Genomic DNA, 24,127 nt, shown 5'->3' with positions numbered 1-24,127 from the left:
AAACCAAATTAATTTTGCTACTTGTTGGCTGAGCTGGTAAAACCTTGGTTAGGTAGATAACATGATTAAAATGGATTTTACATGTTCTCTGTCAATGTCCTTTCTTTTAAATCTATTTCCAGTTGCTGTGGACTATCTGGAGTTGATGTTAAAGCAGATGTTAGGGTTTACACATAAGGATAGGGATTCTAAGTTTGAAATTCGTCCTAACGAAATCCTTTCATCCTACAAGGAAGTGTACTTAAATGACATTTACAAATATGCCCTAAGCACTGGAGTCTACTATTATCTACATTGCACTCCCAAACTGCTCAAATATCAGAACCACTGTTGGAATTTTGGATTCATAGATCACTGGCATATTTATTCACATATGGCTTCATGTTTTTACTTAATAGTATTTGTATTCTTATCTTCTAACTTAAGATGATAAACTCATAGAAGACAGAGATCACGATTTTCATCTTCCAATATTCCCAAAACTATTTAATACAAAGGTAAGCAAGTTGAAGACATTCAATAAATAGTTGTTATAGAATGAACTAACTGAAATAAGGTGTAAAAACTAAAGCACAAATTAGCTGGATTGAAAAAAACAAACACCTTAGTTATCAGCTTTTTACGAAGCTCTCAATTTTCTTATGGCTGTTACCTTATTGACTCACCTACTAACCCCATGATTGAGTTCATTGACCACCACTCTTCTGCTCCATGCCATGAGATCGCGTTCAGTGGCCATCTGGCTCCTGAGAGCATTGTTATGAATTTGTCGGACACCTTCAATTTGACCACTACGTCGGAGCCCAATATTTGGAGAAGATAGGTCCATATTTGGACTTCTCAGAGCTAAAACAAACAAAAAAAGATACCACTTTCTGAGCAAAGGCACCAAACTTTTCCACATCTAAGCTCTAAAATAAAATAGGAGATTCAAAGATAGTACTGCTAGGCAATATGCTATACCTTTGTTCTACATTTTCTGTACCCCATTTATGGTTTTAGTGTTATGAATAAAGCAGGTACTCAATAAATGTTTAAAGTTTCTATAGCTCTTTCAATGTTTTTCAAAGCACTTTCACTTCTGTCACCTACTAAATGCTCAGTAAATACCAAAAAAGCATATTTAACCTGATTTGGTACATTCACAAATGTTATTAGTACTAGCTCAGAAAGCACCTTTTTAATCAAAGTTCTAGCTTTATTTAGACTACCAAAATGATTCTTTTTTAAACTTATCTTATATTGTTATATTAGTTTCAGGTGTACAATACTGTCACCTGATTTGACATTTTTATACCTTACAATGTGATCACCCCACTAATTTTAGGAATCACCTGTCACTGTGTAAACATAGCATAATATTACTGACTAAATTGCTTCCCTTTTTTGCCCACCCCTCCCTTCTGGTAATCATCCCTTTGGACTCTATTTCTGTGAGTCTAGTTTTGTTTTGTTTTGGCTGTCTATTTTGTTATTTTAGAAGAAAACATAGGAAGTAAACTATTTGACATTAGTCTGAGTAATATCTTTTTGGATATGTGTGCTCAGGCAAACAAAACAAAAACAAAAATAAACAAATGGGACTACATAAAACTAAAGTTTCTGCACAGCAAAAGAAACCATCAACAAAACAAAAAGACAACATACTGAATGGGAGAAGATATTCACCAGTCCAATATATAAGAAACTCTTACAGTTCAAAAACAACAAATCTGATTGAAAAATGAGCAAAATGACATGACAAGACACTTGTCCAAAGAAGATATACAGATGGCCAACAGACATATGAAAAGATACTCTACATCACTAATCATCAGGGAAATGCAAATCAAAATCACAGTGAGACACCACTTCACACTAGTCAGAATGGCTATTATTAAAAAGTCAACAAATAACGTGTTGGCCAGGATGTAGAGAAAAGGGAATTTCTATGCACCGTTGGTGGGACTCAAACTGGTACAGCCACTAAGGAAAGCAGTATGGAGATTCCTCAAAAAACTAAAAGTGGATGCAGCAAATCCAAAGAACATGAAAATAATTTGAAAAGATATATGCGCCCCTATGTTTATTGCAGCATTATTCACAATAGCCAAGATATTGAAGCAACGTAGGTGTCTGCTGATAGATGAATGGATAAAAAAGATGTGGTGTACACATGTAATAGAATATTACACAGCTGTAAAAAAGAATGAAATCTTGTCATATGTGACAACATGGATGGATCTAGAGTATATTATGCTAAGTGAAATAAGTCAGAGAAAGACAAATACTGCATAGTTTCATTTATATGTGGAATCTTAAAAAAAAAAACGGATTTGGTTTCAAAAACGGTAAGAGAAAAAGTGTAAACCAAAAAAAATTAACTGTCAAAATTTCATTTTCTAAATTGATAAGCAATGAAAGGGGGGAAAAAGTAATAATTTTACTTTTCTTTTTAATCCTCTCAAAGGACCCTGTTAATTTATTTTTGTTGTATTTTTAAATAAAACAAAAATGGAAACTGAAACATTCAACTGTTAAAATAAGCATCAGAAAAAACTAAAAAAATAAATGAATATTACAAATAGAACTAAATGGGATCCCTCTGACTAAATGGCATTTCAAATCTACCCAAAGAAACCTAGTACAGTAGTAATTCTCTCTTATCTGCGGTTCCAGTTACCCATGGTCAACCACGGTCTGAAAATATTAAATGGAAAATTCCAGAAATTAACACTTCATAAGTTTTAAATTGTGTGCTGTTCTGAGTAGCATGATGAAATCTTGAACCATACCACTCTGTTCCCCTGGGACCTGAATCATTGCTTTGTCTCGTGTATCCATGCTGTATATACTCTCCACAAGTTACTCACTTAGAAGTTGTCATGTTTATTAGATTAGTTATCAGAAAGCGAGAGAGAGACCACATTTATGTAAGTTTTATTACAGTACATTGTTATAATTGTTCTATTCTATTATTAGTTATTGTTATTAATCTCTTACTGTGCCTAATTTATAAATTAAATTTTATCATATATACAAAAACAAATAAAACATATAAAGGAAAAAACAAATAAAACATATAAAGGAAAAAACAAAGTGTATATGAGGTTTGGCACTATCCATGGTTTCAGGCATCCACTGGGGAACTTAGAACGTATCCCAGGCAGATAAGGAGGGTACTACTGTGTATTAAAATAAAGCATCTGTATTTCTTAGAAGATGCTAATCCATTTTAACCACAAATGATAATGAGATTATGGCAGTGTGGCATATCTGATATCACAATTGTAAATTAATAAAAATATTTTTCTGTAACTGAAAAATAAATTTTAAAAAATTTTAATATCATCAGAAACAAATCAAAACAAAAACAACCCCAAAATAATCAAAGTACATTTATCATACCTTCTACAAATATATACATACTTACCACCATTAGCAGAATATGGTCTATTAATTGCAAAATGTGGAACATCTCCTTCGTTAATTAGTCTCAGATCTTGTTCTCTCTGTAGCTCCCTGATTATTCCATCAAGAATGCTCTCATCTTGGTCATTGGCATGTTGCCCAATTACCTGTTCTACCACCTCACCGTCACCTTAATGACACCAAAGATATAAAGCCTCTAAGTTACTTACATTTTAGTATACCCTAAAGACAGTACAAATAAGCTTAATATATACATTTCTGGACAAATAATAAAAAACAGAATTAAAATGAAAATCAAACACGTACCAAACAAAATATTTAAAAAAAAACTTTAAAAAATTTTGGTGTGTCAGCTTGTGTGTTTGACTTACTCAATATCCCCAAATTAGACATTATTAAGAGGGCCTACTCATCTTAAAGAATAATTATTATATTATTAATTTAAAAATGAATTCTCTCCATGGACTATTCCAAGCTAAAAGCTGGGAGTAGAGATTTGAGTAAGGTTTAAACAAGTTCAACCAGATACCTAATATGTTTTGCATCTTCCTTTCATGAGAATTTCCTTCCGAAAGAAATCAAACTATGGACTGTCAGATATTGTATCTCTTATAATACACTGAAATTCAATGATTGCTTCTGAACAAAAACTTTATTTCTATGATTTTTTTTCATTCTTAACTACATCTTAGACCTGTTTTTCATCTTATCCTCTAGTCAGATTAAATGGTATCTAACTGAGTAGGCAAGTGATCAGGTCTTACAGGAAATCAAGTGTGATGAGTTACAGATTTTTTTTATTCAGATGTTTTCAGTTTTAACTCCTACTTAATATTCACGCTTTCCCCTTTGTTTAATATGACATCATCAAAGTAACTGTTAACATATGCATAACACCATTTCATTGTTTTATAAATCTTTATGAAAGATCATAAAAGGATTTACATTTCACTCTATAAAGGTCAGTTCAAGTCTAAATCCCCTAGTAAGAAAATAAAATTCCATTTGCAAATTAGTAACTCACTAGCTCACACCTGGAAGAAAATCTGCAAGATATGAAGGCATTCTGGTGTGTGTGTGTTGGGGGATGGGGGATGTGGGAAGAGGAAGTATACATAAGGGAAATATGCCAATCTAAAGAATTGCTTTGGTAAAGAATAGCTTATTTCAGTGTCTTATTCTACTACCCTTCCATCATGTATCACACTTATCACTGTTTCTTCAATATATTCCAAGATTGAGTGTTATTTACCATGGATTCTCAAGTTAAAATACCAATGAGCAGTAGAATTTCACCAATTATAAAAGCTTGACAAATTAAAGTTAACACATTTAATCATTACTAGAAGTCAATACTATAAACAGCAGGATCATATGTATGTTCAGGGCACTAAGAAAGCAGGTTAACACATTCTGTTCTTGAACGTGTGCTGGTTTGTCCTAATCCACTTATCTATGTCCAGGTGAAATGAGCAAATTAATACAAGTATCAGGTAAAATATATTATAACCTACTACAGAGTTTACCAGGGGGCATATATCATAAAGAGAACAGCATCAAATACAACATTCTGCAAAATGCTTTAAATTTCATTTGGGAGACAACATACCATTAGCCACATATCCCAGTTGTGGTATGAGTTGTTCATCTTTACAATGTTCCCGTCCTGGTACTAGCCTTTGGAATTTTGTAGGATGAGGATTTCCATCAACATCCACCAAGAAAGGGGGAGGCATGAGGTGAGGAGCTTGTTGGGTTTGTTCATCTAACACGTAGTTGTTGGCATCACGGATAAGAGGTCGATAATCCGTGTGGAAGAACATCTGATCTGGAATCTTTATGACAGATTTTCAGTATTTAATGTGCACAGGGAATTTATAGACAAGCACTTTGATTCCTATAACACATGCAGTTTTCAAATCAGACAATTTTTTGCATCCTCTTATATTCCTCTGTTGTCATGTTTCCTCTAGGTAGAAGTGAATCACCTGATCATAATCCTCCCTCTTCTCCACAACACCCGAAAATCCAATTTTGTGGCCCTATATTGTGTTTCTTCAATTAGGATAGGAAGAAGTAAAGCAACAAGAGAGTGAATAAAACTAGGTATTTTAATTTAAGTTGCAAAAATCATATAAACCTTTATAACTATTTTTCATGCTTATTTTTATTCAAAGGATAGATGGAGTATAAGTGGTGAGGCAGGTAAATATCAATTGCATAAAGACACTCAAAGGTGATACAAGTATTGAGCTGAACTCAGTGATTCTGTGTTCTCTTCCAAGATTCTAAAATCTATTCCAAATTCACAACTAATAAAATATAAGAAACCAATTAAGTTAGTTACTACAGTATTTTAACAAGATCAATAGTAGGTAAAGTAGCCAAGAAAATAAACATTCGATCACCAACTGTTTATTCCTAATTTATGATTAGTACATAGAAGATGCAAAGTGGTAAAGTTGTTGTCCTATTACACCTAAAAGGCAGTAAAGAGAATATGTTCTAAGTGAAAGGATTTTCTAATGAATTTTTCTATCTACATCACCCTATATATAACTTAATAGTGACTTGAACTGCCATGCCTTATGTTCTGGCAGTGATGAAAATTTTTACCAAGAAAAACGATTTTGTTACTTTATATCTATTAATATATGACAACCCTTATTAACTGGAAGACTTTGGGTTGCATAAATGATACAATCTAAAATTGAAGTTTACAACAAAAATTAAATATACTAACCTTTTCGTAGTATTTACTACATCCAAAACCAAAAAGCAGCAAATGCCCATGAGAATCTGTGCAGGCAAAATGGTTTCCATCCGGTGAAAATTTACAATCGAACACTGCACCATGGCCTTGGCCTTCAATCTAAAATTTAGAGGAGTCACTTTAAGTCATCTTAAGAGGTAATTTTCAAATAATAAGTACGTAATAGCTTCTGCTTGCTAATATATTGGATTCTGTGATGCACCAACATTCCAACGTACTCTGGCTTCTGTAGCCAGAACCCTAATGGAATAGTAAAGCTCTGAAAGAAATTATGGAGAATCAAAATACAATGGGTGGTATCAAACATTACTAGCAATATCATATTTCAAGAAGTACTAAATGAGTGACTGAGAATAAAAAAGACCTAAACACAACCAAATTGACAACAGTGCTACCTCAGCAAAGTCAAAATATTATCTTCCCATCTTATATTGTGATGCAAGTAAACCTTAAAGTAACCATCCTAAAATTAAAGCACACAAATCAATTTTATTAACAAAAGACAGCAGGTAATATTAAAGCTCTGGATCTGTATAAGCCTATAAAAAGGAGCTCAAAGGCCAACAATTTAGATATGTTCAGTTCTTCAGAGAGGGACACAAAGTTTGGAAGATATAAGCAGTCCCATCACCACAGGAGGATGTTCTACTGGGAGAAGAGATAGCTCACCAGATTTTTCCAGGATTTGTATGAAATATATCTTAAGAGTATTAATATCTCCAATTCCATGTTTGCCAAACAACTTCCTGATTACTAACTAAGACATATGGGGTTTACCAGAGGCAGATAGTCAATTCTTTGATTCATAAGTTAGGATTACAGTTCAAACATTAACCTTTGTGTGAGTTTGGTTAGTGTTAGCTCCAAAAGCTTATTAAATTTGAGTTTCTAGAGTTTAGAGCTGGAGACCAGAATTTGGAACATGCTAACATCACAACTGAACAGGGTCAACCCTGAATGGTATAATTTCTAGTGGCCTCACTCTCAGGTCTTGAGTCATTCTCTGCTATTATATCGATTTAAACACAGATCACAACAGGTTTCTTGGCACTAAGTATACTTTAATTACGAAGCTGCCATATAAGAGAAGTCTGTTTTAATATGAACTAAGCACAGATTTTCCTTACCATGTTAAAATAATTCCGAATTTTGGTCCCCCGGTCAAGGTCCCAAATAAAAATGTTCCCATCATGGCCCGCTGAAAGTATGATCCTTTGATCAAACGGATGTGCTTCCAGAACAAATACTTCATCATCATGTCCCTGTGATAAAAATCAATATTAGACATGAAAAGCAACCCCAAGTATCTGGTTTATTTGGTCGAGAGATCTCTAGGGTGTGCTATCAATCTGAATCAGATTAATTCATGTACACCAATTTAACAGTACTTACTACATGGACACTACAATAAATAGTTAAGTTAGAGTTCCTTATATGTTTAAGTGCTGATTTCATAAAGTATTCAATAGACAGAAGATCTGAAAAAGTGTTTAAAATATAGTCCAGAACAGTTATAGCTCATTAACCAGGTCTCTGAAGCAGAATTCATATTTCTAGGACTCTGCTATTTAGAAGGCCACAGAAAATGTGACAAACAGAATCAGTCATTAACACCCAATTCTGCCACACTGATAAGAGACAAACCTTTATTGTCCTTCATCAAGCACTCTGTATTACTGGTATTCAAACTGTATTTTAGGAGGCCTCATGATACATTCAAACAAAATACAGTGGTTCTGCACTTTATCTCTATATACTATCTGGAAAATGGGTTTGCTGCTAAAAAAAGTTTTAAAACCAATGCTTTGTTTATGTTTCCCTTCTAATAAATCAGTGAATATCAGTATATAGAGATCGTAGATCAGGAGTTTGCAAAGCAAATCCAGCTTCCAGACATTTCTGCACACATAGCCTGTGAGCTAAGCATGTTTTTTTTTTTTCATTTTCAAAAGGTTGTAAAACAAACAAACAAAAAAAGAATACGCAACAAAGACCACATGCGGCCTGCAAAGTCTAAAATATTTACTATCTGGACTCTTAAAGAAAAGGTTTGCCGACACCTGATTTAGATCATTATTGATTTTACTTAACTCCTGGTTAGAGAATATAATGAAGAACAGACTCCAAGTCTTAGAAAAGCATACAGTACATCCTGAAGTTGCATTTCACTTAGGAACACATCAGCATATTACATCTAAGGAGTTTCTAGAACTGATCATATATTTTGCACCTAAAAAGTGTATTTTATTCCAAATCATTGTATAAAAAATGGAATAGAGTATCCTGCCATATTACAGTTACAGACAAAAATATAGCCTATTAAAAAATAACAGCAGATTGGCTCAAAATGTGAAGTGTTAAGATGACTAGGTAAAATCCCATTACAATAAATACTGTCACAACTGAAAGTTTACCAAAATTCTTTTCTTAGTGACTACAAAAAAAAATATTTCTTTGTTATAACAAAATTTCCTGCTGAATAATCAATTTGATATACTTTCTCAAGTTCCTAACCAGTAAACATCAAAATTTCTTTTGTTAAACACTAATGACACAACTACTTCAGTGTACAATGGGAAAAAGAGGCTTTTAAATAGAGGATTTTATATTTTGGTCATATGCCTTGGAATAGGACGTAGTCACTGGATTATGGGGAACAAAACCTAGTTAAGCTCAGTAATGTCTTACGATTTATCATCTGCCCTGTTTTTATTTATTAAGCACACCTCTGTTTCCATCACTGTCACACAACTGCAAGTTATCATCATGGCCCATCCTACCCTTGACTCCTACAGTATACCCAGAGTTAACCTTACTTATCTGCATTCCAATCTGTTCTCTCTATTCTGTTACTAGGATTACAAGGTATTTTTCCAAAGCATAATTCACGTCATTCCTTGGCTTTTAAACCCTTTCATGGTTTTCTATTGGCCTTCGGGTAGATCTTACAACACTCTGAATGGACTGGACCCTGTCCATTTCTCCAGTCCCATTTGATGACACTGTTTCTACTTTTGTGCTCTAGCCAAAAATTGGCTTTCTTTCAACTGCCTTCTATTTCAAGACCTTCATACATGCTTTTCTGTCTTCCTGGGAGGAACTCCCCACTTGCTCACATATGTAATTTACCAAATATTTTTGATCCCCTACCATGTTGAGAGAAAAATAAACTAATAATAAAATATAACAAGAAGATATAAGATAGTGATAAACACTATGGTGAGAATAAAGCAAAGTGATGTAAAAAGACAAAGACTGGGAGGCCACTCTGGATCCTTGGATCAGGGAAGGCCTGTTAAGGAGGTGATATTTAGGCAGAGACCTTGGTAATTTCTATCTATATTTCAAATTCTAACCCAAACTTTACTTCCTTAGGAAGTTTTCTAGAACCCTCCCAGACCAGGTTTTGTCACCCTATTAGAACCTTGCATTGTATTTTTTACTTTTCTTTCTTAGCATTTATTTGATTAACTTTTTTCTTCTAATATGATTAATTAAACTCCAGAAGGACAGGGTTTCCTTAATTTACCATTTATTCCTAACACCTAACTCAGTGGCTGGCACACAGGAGATGCTCAATAAGTATTTGCTGAATGGAAGAACTTTACACTCCACTAAGACAAATTTGTATAACAATTGGGTATACAAATTGTTAACACGGAAAATGTAAGTTCTATACCAAAACTAAGTAAGTTTGACTGTTATAAAGACTAAAAATAGTCTGTTCTAAAATTTCATCAGTAAAATTCACTGACAACAGATGACCCATGAGTCAGCCCATGGGAAGAATACCACTAAACAGAACTCTAAATTAGGGTACTTATTAAGACAGAATTTTACATGGATTTATAAAACCAACGGCTACAACACGGCCTTTGAAACTGTGATTTTTAGAGATACAGACTTGTGCTAATACCGTGGCTGCTATCCACATGTAACTATTAAGCATTTGAAATGTGGCTAGTCCAAATTGAGATGTTCTGTAAGGGTAAAACACACTAGATTTCAAAGACTTAGTATGAAAAAAGAATGTAAAACATTTCATTAATAATTTTTATATTAACTACATGTTGAAGTGCTACTATTTTGGATATACTAGGTTAAAGAAAATATATTATTTAAATTAATTCCACCTCTTGCACTTTACTTTTTTATTGTGGCTTCTAGAAACATTAATATTATATATGTGGCTCACATTATATTCCTATTGGAGTGTGCTGACATAGACAAATATTTCCTAATGAAGAATCAAGCAAACAGTAGAGGATTTTCCATATATATTAACAGAAACTTATACCAGGGAACCGGGAAATCCAGAATGAAGTAAGTATTGGTTTAACAGATAAAAGGAAGAATCTAAAACTTCACTAAACAGTGTTAGGGCTTTATTTAGGAAAGAGGACTTGGAAACATGTGAAAGATATACTGGAAATCCACCCCAAATTAAACAAATCTTTAGAAAACTCAGAGGCCTTAGCTAAGATTATCTCACATAGGAGTCAATAAGGATACAATCACGGTATGCTACAAAGAGAACTGAGTCGTAAGAATTGGTTTCTAGTCCCTATCACTTACTACTGGGTAAACCATAGGGCAATTACTTGGCCCTTCTCCTTAAAGTACTTATGAATCAGTAATTGAATTTAACCTGAAGTTATTCCGTACCATGTTAAACTAACATCAACCATACCCATGTGATTTTCTGCTATTAATCCTATCAACTTTTCACACAACAAATATTGTAGCCTTTTACTATGGCAAATACATTTATTTTTTAAATTTTATTAAATTTCTTAAGTTTATTGGGGTGACTGGTTAATAAGATTATACAGATTTCAAGTGTATAATTCTATAATATGTCATCTTCATGGAAATACACCTTTTAAGAGGGAAAGTTACCTTTTTTCCTACTTCTTCCTCTTACCTCTATTTCTTACATAAACTAATCCATGAAGTTAGAATATACAGGATACCCTTGTCAAAATAAAGTTACCTCTACCCCTAAAACCGTAACAACAAAAAAAATCCCAACTCATGTTAAAAACAAAGTAACTTATATACCCTTATAATAACATAACAGATAAATACCAGACCTGGAATGGATCTTGCAATTTTCCTAACTGCTTTTAGCAAATATATCATGTGTCATAACTATTTTACAGATATGTCAACAGAGGTACCTCGAATAATTACTTCTCCAAGGGACGTAAGTCATAGAAAGTAAGCTAGAATTTAAATTTCCTGTCTTCTAGAATAACGTCCTTTTTGACCATTTTAATTGCTCTAAAAACAGAATACTTACAGACAAAGCATGAAGAAGTTGCCCTGTGATTGAATTCCATACTTTCAAAAGGAAATTGTTCACTGCAGTAATAACTGTGGTGTCATAGCGATCCCAGGCCACCATAGTCACCTTAAGTTTAGTGACCTTATCTTCTCCAGATGACAAGTTATTCCTAAACAAAACAATTTGCAGTATCCATACATTGCGAATTTTTAACAAAAGTGCAACTAAAATAGCAAATTATGACAAAAATCTCTCCAGGAGCATGTAACATTTTTTAATATAAAAATCCTAAACTATACTTTTAAGTACTGATGAAACAAAATAATAAAAGTACATACGTAAGGCAATACCCATAGCTTACTTTAGGGAGAAAAAAAGGACACAAAATGGCAAAAACTTTGTAGTTAATTACACGAGAACAACAAAAAAGTGAAACTAGAAACACATTTACAAATACCTTGAAAAATAAAATACAAGGTTATGTTGGCTACTAGAAAATATGAAGAAAACACATATTGGACAGCTTATTCCCTTAAGTATTAAAATTTGTGAAGTAGGTCTTTTAAAATAACAGTAAGAGATTCAGTAACTTAATTTAATCAAATACGACATTATCAGTAACTGGCTTTGACTACAAAGTTATACTGTTATTAATGGGAAGATAATTAATTTCAGGGTCACACCCTAAAGAAACCATAGTGTCCTAAAGAGGCAATTGTATATCTTCCAATCAACAGTGAAGATGATGAAACAGAATGATGATTAAGTGTACTTATAATGTTTAGTACGAATGCTAACCATATGAAACATTATAAAGGTATCCTCAGTAAGTTAGAGAAATAGTTAACCACATGATGACATATAATAGGGATAACCTCAAAGTAGTGTGTGTGTGTGTGTGTGTGTGTGTGTGTGTGTGTGTGTGTGACCTACAGAAAACTAAGTCAGAGAATAACTCTGTGGGCATTAGTAGAGCACAGTGATCTTTGGGTCACAAGAACCAGAATTAAATGAGTCATCAATGTTCCTATCATCCAGTATGTCTATCAATAGCAAAAGGCAATTTACTTAGAGATTAAGTACAGATGCAAACTTCACGACTACCAATTAACTCCAAACTATACACTAATCTACAAAGATATTTTATTTTCACTATTAAATATAATTCAATAATGTAAAAGATACTATATCATATGAGAACAACTGAAATATCTAACATCCAATCTTACCCAGTCATTTTAGTAGCCATATCGAGCACTATACTCTTCCATTCTTGTTGCTGATATTGCCAAATTCTTGCTGTTCCATCTCTGCTTCCACTAACAAATCTTAAACTGCAAAGAAACAGTTAAAATACTATTACTTTCCTCCAAAAAGGAAATCACCTTTTTTGCTAATTATAAAAGTAATACCTTCATCTTCATACACTACTGGGGAGAACAAAAATAGTACACTTTAGAAAAAGTTTAACAGTTCCTCAAAATGATAAACAGAGTTACCATATGACTTGGCAATTCTACTCTCAGGTATATATCCAAAAGAAATGAAAACATAAGTCCACACAAAAACTTGTACACAAATATTCAAGGCATTATTCTTAATAAGCCCACAAGTGGTAACAACCCAAAATCCATTAATCAATAAATGGCTAAATAAATTGCTTATATCCATACAATCAAATATTATTCAGAAATAAAAAGGAATAAAATAATGATACATGCTGCAACACGGATGGGTATTGAAAACACTATGCTAAGTGAAAGAAGTCACCCAAAAGATTCCACTTATATTAAATGTCCAGAATAGACAAATCTATAAAGACAAAAAGTGGATTAATGGTTGCCTAGAGATGAGGGTAGGGGTGTAAAAAGACTGGGGATTGAGGGCTAAAACTATGGGATTTCTTTTTGGGGTGATAAAAATGTTCTAAAATTGATTGTAGTGAATGCTGCGCAGTCCTATGACTATACTAGAAATCCCCGCATTTTATTATGTGGATGATATCCCAATTAAATTGTTATAAAAATACATCCATTCACCCATAATTCTATCACTGCTCATACTTTTCTCTTTTTTAAAGATGTTGATACACACTGCCAAACTATTTCCCTGAAAAGTATTTTTAACCAATTTACAATCTCATCAAAAATTTTGGGAGAGTATCCATTTTTCCTAATCCCTTAGCAACACTGGATATTATCATTCTTCATCATCCTATCATTCTGAAATAAAAAAAAACATATTACTGTTATTCTAAATTGCATTTCTTTGATTATTTCTAAAATTGGACATGTTCTAATGTGTTTATTGGCCACATAACTAATTAAGATCGTTTCTCCTTTAAGGAAACGATCAGGCAAGGAATTTAAAAATTCAGATTCTTCTATCATGAAAAAGTCATAGCTACACAAATCTTTAAGTTTATAACTAAGTGTAATGCAATAAACCAAACTTAAAAATTATTTGAAGGTTTTTTATTTCCATTGCGAATACAGATGTCACTCTTTGTGGATCATCATTATTTACTCTCACATTTAACAAAGATTAACAAATTCATCATAATAATCACCTACTGTCATAAAAATGTTTAAAAAATATCATTGTCGCTCACATAAAGTCCTTAGAGACATATATAGATACAAATTCATGGTTAAGTAGTTACATTTTTAAATCTATTCTAGGTCAATTTTTAGGCCAGGGCAGATTATCACCTTTTTGGGACTAAACCTTTGAGAGGGTGCATGAATACCTCTATATGATTCTGAGTTTACAGACATAGGAAATATGTATTATATGAGTAGTAGAGACAATAAGTGATACAAATGTTCAGCAGAAGACAAGATGCTAAAATCTGGATCAGTAAGGAAAGGATTGAGGTAGAGCATGAATCTTAAAAGAAAGACAGGACTTAGAGAAGAAGAAACAGAAGGGAGAGGGAAAATAGAGGGAAAGAGAATGGAAGAGAGAGGGAGGATTTAGGCGAGCAAGAGAAAAGAGTAAAGGAGAGGTAGAATTTATAGGGGGAATAGATGAGAAAAAAATGTAGGTCTAAGTCAAGTTGTAGGGAGTTCTGAATGCCAGGTTAAGACATCTGAATTCTATTCTATAGACCAAGAGGAAACACTAAAGATTTCTGAACAGTGCAATGTTGATCTGGTAGAGATGGACAAGATGATGGTAACAGGCCATATAATGGGATCCTGATAAGGTGGGTGATAAGAGAAATGGAAAAAGCAAAATAAACAAAAATCATTCAGAAAGGAAGAACTGATAGACTATAGCTACTACTTGGACAGAAGTTTAGAAGAGATGGGGTAAGGATGTCATCAAAAGATAGACAAGGTTCTTTCAGCCTAAATGAATGTACAGAAATAAAGTATTTAGAATAGAGGTAGCTACTTCTGAGGGAACAGAGGTAAAATATGTCAAACATCTGTTTACACAGATATGTACTATGCATAATTACCTGTCTCCATTGTTACAGAACTGAACGGCAACAACTTTGTCCTAAGACATAAAACAGATTTTTGATTAGAATTTATTTGTAAAATGAATAAAGTACCCTTCCCCTCAAATTCACATGCAAAAGCATCAAAGTATACTTTTTAATGCTATAATTTTCTTTTAAAAAAAGAAACCTCTAATTTTCTTTAAAAAATTAATGAAGGCTTAAACAATGCATTTAACTAAGGAGAAATACTTATCAGCAGTAATTTGACACAAACCAGACACAAGCAACTCTGTTCCTACACCATAATCTCGAGAGACAGATAGTTCCATATAGGTATTAGTTTATTATGATCCCCATAATAAAACATCACACTAATCTAAAATGCCACTTTAAAATAACAGATTTAACAGTAGTTAAATGCATTTTCCAACTTTTTTTTATTTCAGAAAAAATCATTTCCTGTCTCTCACATGGTTTATTTAATTACTTTATTAATACAATGCAGTCACCTGACAGTCTTTGGGTACTATAGTTTAGATACTGCTGTTTTAATCTTCTTTTAATACAATGTGTATTATACTGATAAGAAGATTAAAGGATAAACAAAAATGTGCATTTTCCTTCTCTTTATTCCTTGATAATACAGCTAAAATGTACTCTAAAGATATACAGATGACCAACAGACATATGAAAATATGCTCAATGTCGCTAATCATCAGAGAAATGAAAATTAAACCACAATGAGATATCACCTCACACCTGTCAAGATGGCTATCATCAACAAATCAACAAACAGGTGTTGGCGAGGATGCAGAGAAAAGGGAACCCTTGTGCACTATTGGTGAGGTTGCAAATTGGTGCAGCCACTATGGAAAATGGTTTGGAGGTTCCTCAAAAAATTAAAAATAAAACTACCTTATGACCCAGAAATTCCACTTCAGGGTATTTACTTGAAGAAATCCAAAGAACTAATTTCAAAAGACCCCTGTGTTCACTGCAGCACTATTTAAAATAGCCAAGATACAGAAGCAACCCAAGTGCCCATCAATAGACAACTGGATAAAGAAGACGTGGTACATATATACAATGGAATAGCACTTGGCCATAAAAAAGAATGAAATCTTAACCATTTGCGACAACATAGATGGACCCAGAGGGTATTGTGCTAAGTGAAATAAGTCAGACAGAGAAAGACAAATACCATATGATCTCACTTATGTGTGGATTCTAAAGAACAAAATAAACAAACAAAACAGAAATAAACTCACAGACACAGAGATCAAACTGATGGTTGCCAGAGGGGAGGGGGATTGGGAAGTTGGGTGAAAAAGGTGAAGGGATTAAGAAATACAAATTGGTAGTTGGGATGTAAAGTACAGCATAAAGAATATAGTTAATAGTGTTGTAACAACTACATATAGTGCCAGGTGGGTACTAGACTAACTGGGGGAAATCACCGTATAAATTATATACGTCTAACCACAATGCTGTGCACCTGAAACTAATATAAAACAATATTTTTTTCAAATGTAACTGAAAAAAAAATTATTTTCAAAAAGAAGAAAATGTTCTCCGTTTTAGGGAATGCTCACTAAAGTATTTGGGAATGAAGCTTACTCTTAAATGGTTTAGTAAAAAGTTTCTTTATACTGTGTTTGCAGTTTTTCTTTTTTTTTCTTTTTTTTTTACAAAAATGTAATTTATTTGCCTTATTTACCAAATAGTTAACTATAAAGATATAATTTTTGCCTTAGAGTTCAAGGCAGTTTCATTTTTTACCAGCGTTACTTTTTCTGACCATATGCTAAAATCAGCATCTTCTGTTTCATCTTGATTTAATTGATCATTTACATTTTATACGTTTGTGCACTTGAAAACCATATTTTTCAAGTTTTTCTATAAGCTTGAGATTGTCTTGAATAAAAAGTAAACCAAAAAATGTACCCTCAAACATTGTACACATTCTCCAAACCACTCAATTATTGAACTGCACTTAAACTTATTTTTTTACTAAAAGGCTCAAATACTAAATATCTTTGTATTTAATTATTTTTCAGTTTTCAAAAATTATTAAACTGTCTTCACATGTTCAGAGGTATCTGTGATTCACATTGTTCCATGACTTCATTGTAGTATTTGTCTGACAGATTCTGGATTCTCACTGCCAGTTGCAATAATTAGTTTTTGATGTCCTGAAAGGATAGTTTACTTTCAATGACTAACAGCTGCCACTGATTTCAACAGAGAATGTTTAAGTTTTATTGCTTTTATTCTTAGCTGGGCCCCTGCAAAAACAATTTTCTTCATCCCCTCACCTCAATTCTTTCTCATTCATTTATTACCTCCCTATGGCATTCTGAAAACAGTCATACTAAGACCAATAAGCTAAATTCAGCAAAAATATTTTTTCCCAAGACATATTTGTCTTTTAATAAGACCCATGTAGACTTTAAAGTAACAAACACCTTATATAGTGAATAAAACACATCAGGCTAAAAGAGGACTTTCATAAACTATTACTGTAATATATTTTTTCTTTTTCCATAGTCAAATAGAACTTATAACCATACTAAATCCAGAATTTCACACTGATCTACATTACTAAAGAGGCATGTTATCATATAGGTTTCAGCACCAATCTATATTAAATTGGGATACAGACCAGAAAAGAAGAAATAAAACCAACTTCCCAGGGGTGTTAAAAACGAAAGCAACATATTTAAATTTTTCATGTTTTTCTTACCGTATGTGACTCTAATTCAGCAATTTTCTCAGGGATCTCAGAACCCAAATAATATATTCTAATCACATGGTCAGTGCTACCTGTTGTAATGAACATTCCGCCTGGAGGATTAAAAAACAAACTAACATGGTACCAAGGAACTTTAAAAGCCCCGTTTCCTTTGTTATATGCTAATTTATATTAATAAAAAAGCTTCAAGAAACACAAGATTATCTTCTAATCATTACAGACATACTAACATTTCTAAGAAAAGTAAATTCAAAAAAATAAGAGAAATATTTAAAAGAAAACTATGCCACTAACCCAACAAAAAACCACTAACTATACATTAAACATAGGCTTTGGATCATAAATAATAAGGGCTACACAGCTTTGAGGAATTCTTTATATTTTATGTGAAAACATAATTTTCCAAAATTATTTATAAAATGACCTATATCTACAATTCTCTTTATAGTGGCTATAGCTGTTGAGTGTAAAAACTCACCTGCTTTTGGGACGATAAAAAAAATTCTACAGATAGATGGTGGTAATGTATGCAAAACAATGTGAATATACTTAATGTCACAAAACTGTATACTTTAAAGTGGCAAATTGTGTTATATTTTACCACAATAAAAAAGGTTAACTAGCATGTGATTCTTAGCAGTAGAAAAGTACTATTTACACACTGTAAAAAGTGTCTTTCATATGGAGCCACAGTCCACGTTCTCTGAAAAGTCAGGGCAGGATTTTAGTATTGAACTGAGGGTGGAGGAGCTTTATTTTTACCAACTAAATTATTCATTATATACAAACATATTAATTGTAAATAAGAAAAAAAATCTCAAAAGCTATCATGTTAGAGTTCAAAAAGGTCCATTTATTATAATATGTGATTAACATGTTTGATATGATTCCATTAAATTCAAACATTGCATTTCTTTCTCCACAAAATTGAAAAATATATCTTTTACAACTAGATCATTTAATATTTTGGATACTCAGAACATTCAATTTTTACACATACCAGAACTGAAAGATGAACAAGATATCTGAACTCCAGGTCTGGATCTCTCAGTGAATTTCACTGGGCGATCTCTAAAAAAAATAGTAAAACGTTTTTATTTTTCATTTAATATATAAGAATCTTAGCACACTGGATATTGACAGATTTAGCATCAATATTATAGAAACCACAAAATTTAGGCAGTCAATAAGTACTAGACCCATCATTTAGGTTAAAATACACTTATGTATTTATACTTACATTGTATTTATAAATACATAAGTGTATGTATTTAGTATGTATGATAGTAGTAAGTGACATGGCAATTTGTCTGTAAAGGTATATATAAGTATTATTTTTATACCTTTACAGACAAATTGCCATGTCACTTACTACTATCATTAGGAGAAGTTCAAAGTCTTCTTACCAGAGTAAGAAATGAAAGAAATACTCATTACCAAAATTTTATGTATAAATTAGTCTCTTCAACCTTGGTTTCATAAAAATTTTATTCTAAAATCTCTAATATTCAATTGAAGTAGGTATGGGTGTGTATATACACATATAAATTAATATACTTAAATACATGCATTATTAAGAATCTCAAGGTAATAAAGAAAAACGAATGTATTTGATTTTTCACAAAATTTCTAACGAAAGTCTTAACTTACCTAAACTTCATTGTTTTTACATGCCATTGCCAGAAACAGATTGTTCCATCAGCACCAGTAGAAGTGAGGTATCTGGTTGTGCCTTTAGTTGATGGACAAAACTATAAAATAAAATAAAATTCTAATTCAAATAGAAAGCTTTCACGTTCAAACATATTTTAAATAGAGCATGTTCTAAGATTATAATCACTTCAACAAATATACTTTAAATAAAATCACTTAAGAATTTCAGTTTCAAGAAATTAGTTATTTAAATATCCTCGATTAATGAATACCTTACAAAACTTTAAATATAAAAAAAAAACACAAAGAAAAAAAATTCAGTCACTGAATTTAGAATGAAATATTTGTAGTACTAAAAAATAATTATTTAAAAATCATTCAACATTGCACTGAAGTTTACTATTTCACTACTTTTAATGGAGGAAAAAACTCAGTCATTACTCGTTAAACCACTACAAATCTGCTATCTACATGCATACATAGCAATAATCATGGAATTTTTAGTTCGATATGAATACAGCATCAGAAGTAAATCTATAATCAATGATTAGGAAGTTAATATCTAAATATGAGTTTTAATATTTTGCTTTAAACTGTAACTTCAATGAAGTATGATATCAATTTTGTCCTTTTTAAATTTAAATCATTTTCATTTGTTTTAAATGGATAGTGTAAACTAGGTCAAATCTCTGTTCGTGTCACTGTGGAAAAAAGAAATTAGAACAATATATGTACGTTGCCAATTTAAAGGATGCCTACTACCCTAGATGGACCATGAATGGACTATGTAAGATTCTCAGTATTTTACATGTCCTCAGAAAAAAACCACAAACGGAAGAGCCATTGGACTCCTGATGCCTGGGACACAAGAAAAAGTTAAAAATCAATCCATAGTCTTTAGCATGCCTGTGAGGTTTTAGCATCCCAAATAGAGATAAATAAACACCTTTCATTGAGATACAGATTAAGGATCAAGATGCATAAAATTTAAATAAATTCTGAATTCAAATCAAAAGAAAACAATCATTACAGATATAAGTCATTTATTTAGTTTTCTTGTTTGGAAGCACAGAACTTCAAATGACTAGAGATTAAATCAAACAAAAATTATATTATCCATTAAGAGTTGATACATAGTAAAGAAACTAGTACTCAGGTAGCATGCTTATATCTTCACTTCTGAGACAAGGAAGTCTGCATTAGAAAGCTTAATTCACAATGTATAGCAGGAGTATGCAAATTACAGCCCACTCCCCAAATCCAGCTTGCTCCTTGTATCTGTAAATAAAATTTTATTGGTACAGTCACCTTACACTGTTTGTGGCTGCTTTTGGACTGCAATATCAGAGTTAAGTAGTTGCAACAGAGACCAAATCGCCTACAAAGCCTGAAGTGTTTATTACCCAGTCTATAAATGTACTGATCTCTGATATATAGGAAACAGCAATTAAATATGAAATAGTATAACATTATTAAGTTTGAAGGAATACTAAAACCTTTATTATCCCCATTATATTTAAATTGCTTTCAATCACAAAGGGCGATACAGCCCATTAATATACCTTAACTGGGTTGTTTTTAAATAAGGAATCATGTTAGAGATTATAAAAATAAAAGTACTTATATGTACATTTCTGAATACAAATTAATAGTTATTGAAGAATATAGAAAAATAGAATAAAAGCTACTTACAATCCCGCTATTAACATCCACTATTAACCACTATTAACCCATTATTAACCACTATTAACATCATACCATTTTATCTTAATTTTATTTAAAAAAAGAAACCGAAAGGATAATAATACACCACAATGCTAACAGAGAGTCAATTAACAAAGAATAAATAAAGCATAGAGAATGCATGCTAAATGGTGATCATTAGTATGGACAAAAATGAAACTAAGGGGAGATAGGGAGTGCTGGGCATGCAATTTATTAGAGTAATAAGGTAATCAAAGAGGGTCTCCCTGAGAAAGTAACATTTGCACAAAGTACTTAGAAAATGAGGAAACAAACCATGTGAATATTCAAGGAAGACTATTGCAGAGACGTGAAACATCAAGAGCAAAGGCAGGAGTGTAACTAGAGTGGTCTATAAAAGCAGAGGATAGCAGCTAAAGCAGAATGAGAACAGGAAACAAGTAGTAGGAGATGAGTCAAAGAGAGCAAGGGACTGAGAATCTAAGTAAGGTCTTGTGGGTCACTGTACAGACTGGCTTTAACATTGACTTTGGAGGATTTTGAGGGTTCTGAGCACCAGTGACATGATTTACTTCCATTTTAAAATCATTCAGGCTGCTACGCAGAGGCTAGATTGGGGCAGGAGGCAGGGAAAGGAAGACCAGTTAGAAGTATATTTCAGTAATCTAGGTCACAGATGATTGTGGTTTAAAATAGAGTAGTATGATGGAGGTCATGAGAATTTGTCAGATTCTAGATATATTCTGAGGGTAGAGCCAATATGATTTGTTAACAAGTTAGGTATGAGATATAAGACAAAGAAAAGGGTCAGGGATGACTACTCTGAGCAATTGGAAGGATGAAATTGCTATTTGTTTAGATGGGGAAAGCTTTGAAAGGAGCAGATCTGAAAAAAGAAGACAGGAGTTCAATTTTATTTTTTATTTTTTTATTTTTTATTTTTTATTTTTTTTTAAGAAAGGAAAACTGTATTAAAATTGTCATAATCAATACATACTGATAACAAAAGATGAATACGAGTTCAATTTTAAATTTGTTGACTTTGAGATGCCTAGTGGACATTCATGTGTTGATGCCAAGGGATAGATGAATATACCAGTATGGAGCTAAAAGTTCCCAAGATGCAAATATGAGTTTGAGAGTCATCAGCCTGCAGATGAAATTCAAAGCCATGAGATTTAATGAGATCACTAAGGGAAAAAATGTGATAAAGAAGAGGTCCGTGGATCTCTGGGACACTTCCACATGTAAACAAAATGACATAGAAACTAGCATATGAAACTATGAAGGAGCCAAATAGTATCATAAACATTTTTCAGTATAAACAAATAGTAATTTTTAAATGTTGTATGAGAGTATCTCCACATTCCAGAAATAGTACTTTCAGATAGGATAGTAGGAACACAAGTACCTGGTTATCTCCCAAAACAAAATCCATGAAATAATTTCTACTGATCAAAAATTTGACATGAATTTTTTTCAAATCGAACATGCTTGATTTTTTTCAAATCCAACCAATTCAATCCTTGCTAGCTCCTCATAAACAGGTAATATATTACTTAAATAACACACATAAAAATGACTGGCATACTTATTAGCCACTAAAGAACAAAGAAAAGTAAATGGGAATAATTATCTTGTCCACAAAGGTGATAACCTTGACCAAAGTATAAAAGACTGTTTCAGAAGGATTCCTGTTTTGCTCTCAACACAAAGAAGAGGACCACAGTTCAGCTTAGTTTTATTAAATAAAAGATCTTTAGGGGGTATCCAGGACTTTCACCACCAACATCTGGTAAAAACACTTTATGAACAAGTATTTAAAAGAAGTCACTGTACTGTATGTCAAACATCAAGTTGAAATAGGAAATCACTGAAACTAAGAACAAAAATTTTCCTAATATTAAACTTCTCTAACCCTCTTCTTCTAACTCTCTGTCTAAATCTGACTAATGAGCATCTTGGATTAAATATTAACACAAAGTATGCCAATATTCAAGTTAGAACCTGTTTATTATATGCTGACTAACAGGTATTAATATTGCTCCTTTAGGCATTTACAAGTTCCTCCATTCTTCACAAATATGAGATAAATAAGATGTCTCACACTATTTGAAAAACTTTTTCAATGATCTTTTTACATATTTCTAAAGAGAATAGATTTATGTGAAAAAGGAACTTTAAAAAAATACCTGCCTGACAAAGCCCTTAAGAGACTGATGTTTTTCTATTGCCATTCTTTATATTATCTACACAATATATTTTTTAAAAAAAGGAGAATTCTTATCCTTCTTACATATGTCAGAGGTATTTTTTTCATTTTTCTCACCTGTATGGAAGTAATAGAAGCTGAATGTCCCTGAAGGACTGCAACTGGTGCACAAGTTCGAAGACACCACACTCTTACAACCTTATCACAGCTGCCTGCGGCAATAAGAGTGTTTTCATAGTTAACAGCCATGTCAGAAATTTCAGCGGAGTGCCCTCGAAGTGTAGCAAGGAGGCGTCCATCATCTGTTGCCCAAATTTTCACCAAACAGTCATCTGAACCCTATTGTAACACAAAAGGACAGGAGATTTACAATGAAGCCGGAATTCACCACCCTAAAAAAAGCCAGAAATACAAGAGTAGATTTTTATTAAGTTATTTCTAAGCCTTTATTTTTTAGTCATTTCTCTCCATATAATATGGATCCAGTAGCAAATATAAATGATGTCCAAATGATAGCATTGACAAAGCGCTGTCCAAACTGACAATGATATTTGTGAAGGGCTTCTCAAAACTACTACCAATCCTGACAACTCAAAACATTTTTAACTCACTTTTAAGTGATTTAGCATTCAGTATCTCTGCCATTCATTCTATCCTGAGATCTGACAGCCTTTTTTCTTAATTGCTTGAATATTTTTCTAAAATATTAGTGTGCTACAATTTTGTACTCAAAAGCACACAGTATGATCTGGTTAATGAAAACTGAATTTTAAAAATAGTACTAAAATCAAAGAAATATACACACAATAACTATAATTTTCATTACTGACTGTATAGTGCAGTTTAATTATTTGATCATAAGGATGATATAATTATTAATTAAG

General features: G+C 32.4%; 1 protein-coding gene across 1 annotated transcript in view; it reads right to left on the bottom strand.

The window, feature by feature from the left end:
* BRWD3 (bromodomain and WD repeat domain containing 3) overlaps positions 1-24,127 on the bottom strand; it is a 105,907-nt gene that overhangs the window by 37,016 nt on the left and 44,764 nt on the right. Inside the window, exons 8-19 of the mRNA XM_081042904.1 lie at positions 23,361-23,582; positions 19,325-19,425; positions 18,675-18,745; positions 17,666-17,766; positions 14,938-14,978; positions 12,701-12,805; positions 11,487-11,640; positions 7,312-7,446; positions 6,155-6,283; positions 5,021-5,246; positions 3,413-3,580; positions 666-846 (exon numbers count right to left, since the gene is read on the bottom strand). Of these exons, the coding sequence (XP_080899030.1) occupies positions 666-846; positions 3,413-3,580; positions 5,021-5,246; positions 6,155-6,283; positions 7,312-7,446; positions 11,487-11,640; positions 12,701-12,805; positions 14,938-14,978; positions 17,666-17,766; positions 18,675-18,745; positions 19,325-19,425; positions 23,361-23,582 (1,634 nt within the window). The remainder of the gene's footprint in view (positions 1-665; positions 847-3,412; positions 3,581-5,020; positions 5,247-6,154; positions 6,284-7,311; positions 7,447-11,486; positions 11,641-12,700; positions 12,806-14,937; positions 14,979-17,665; positions 17,767-18,674; positions 18,746-19,324; positions 19,426-23,360; positions 23,583-24,127) is intronic.

The sequence above is a fragment of the Rhinolophus hipposideros genome (assembly GCF_964194185.1).
Source record: "Rhinolophus hipposideros genome assembly, chromosome: X".
In the NCBI taxonomy this organism is placed as follows: domain Eukaryota; kingdom Metazoa; phylum Chordata; class Mammalia; order Chiroptera; family Rhinolophidae; genus Rhinolophus; species Rhinolophus hipposideros.
The sequence above is the reverse complement of the archived record's forward strand: the minus strand, read 5'-3'. Positions and strand labels throughout refer to the sequence as shown.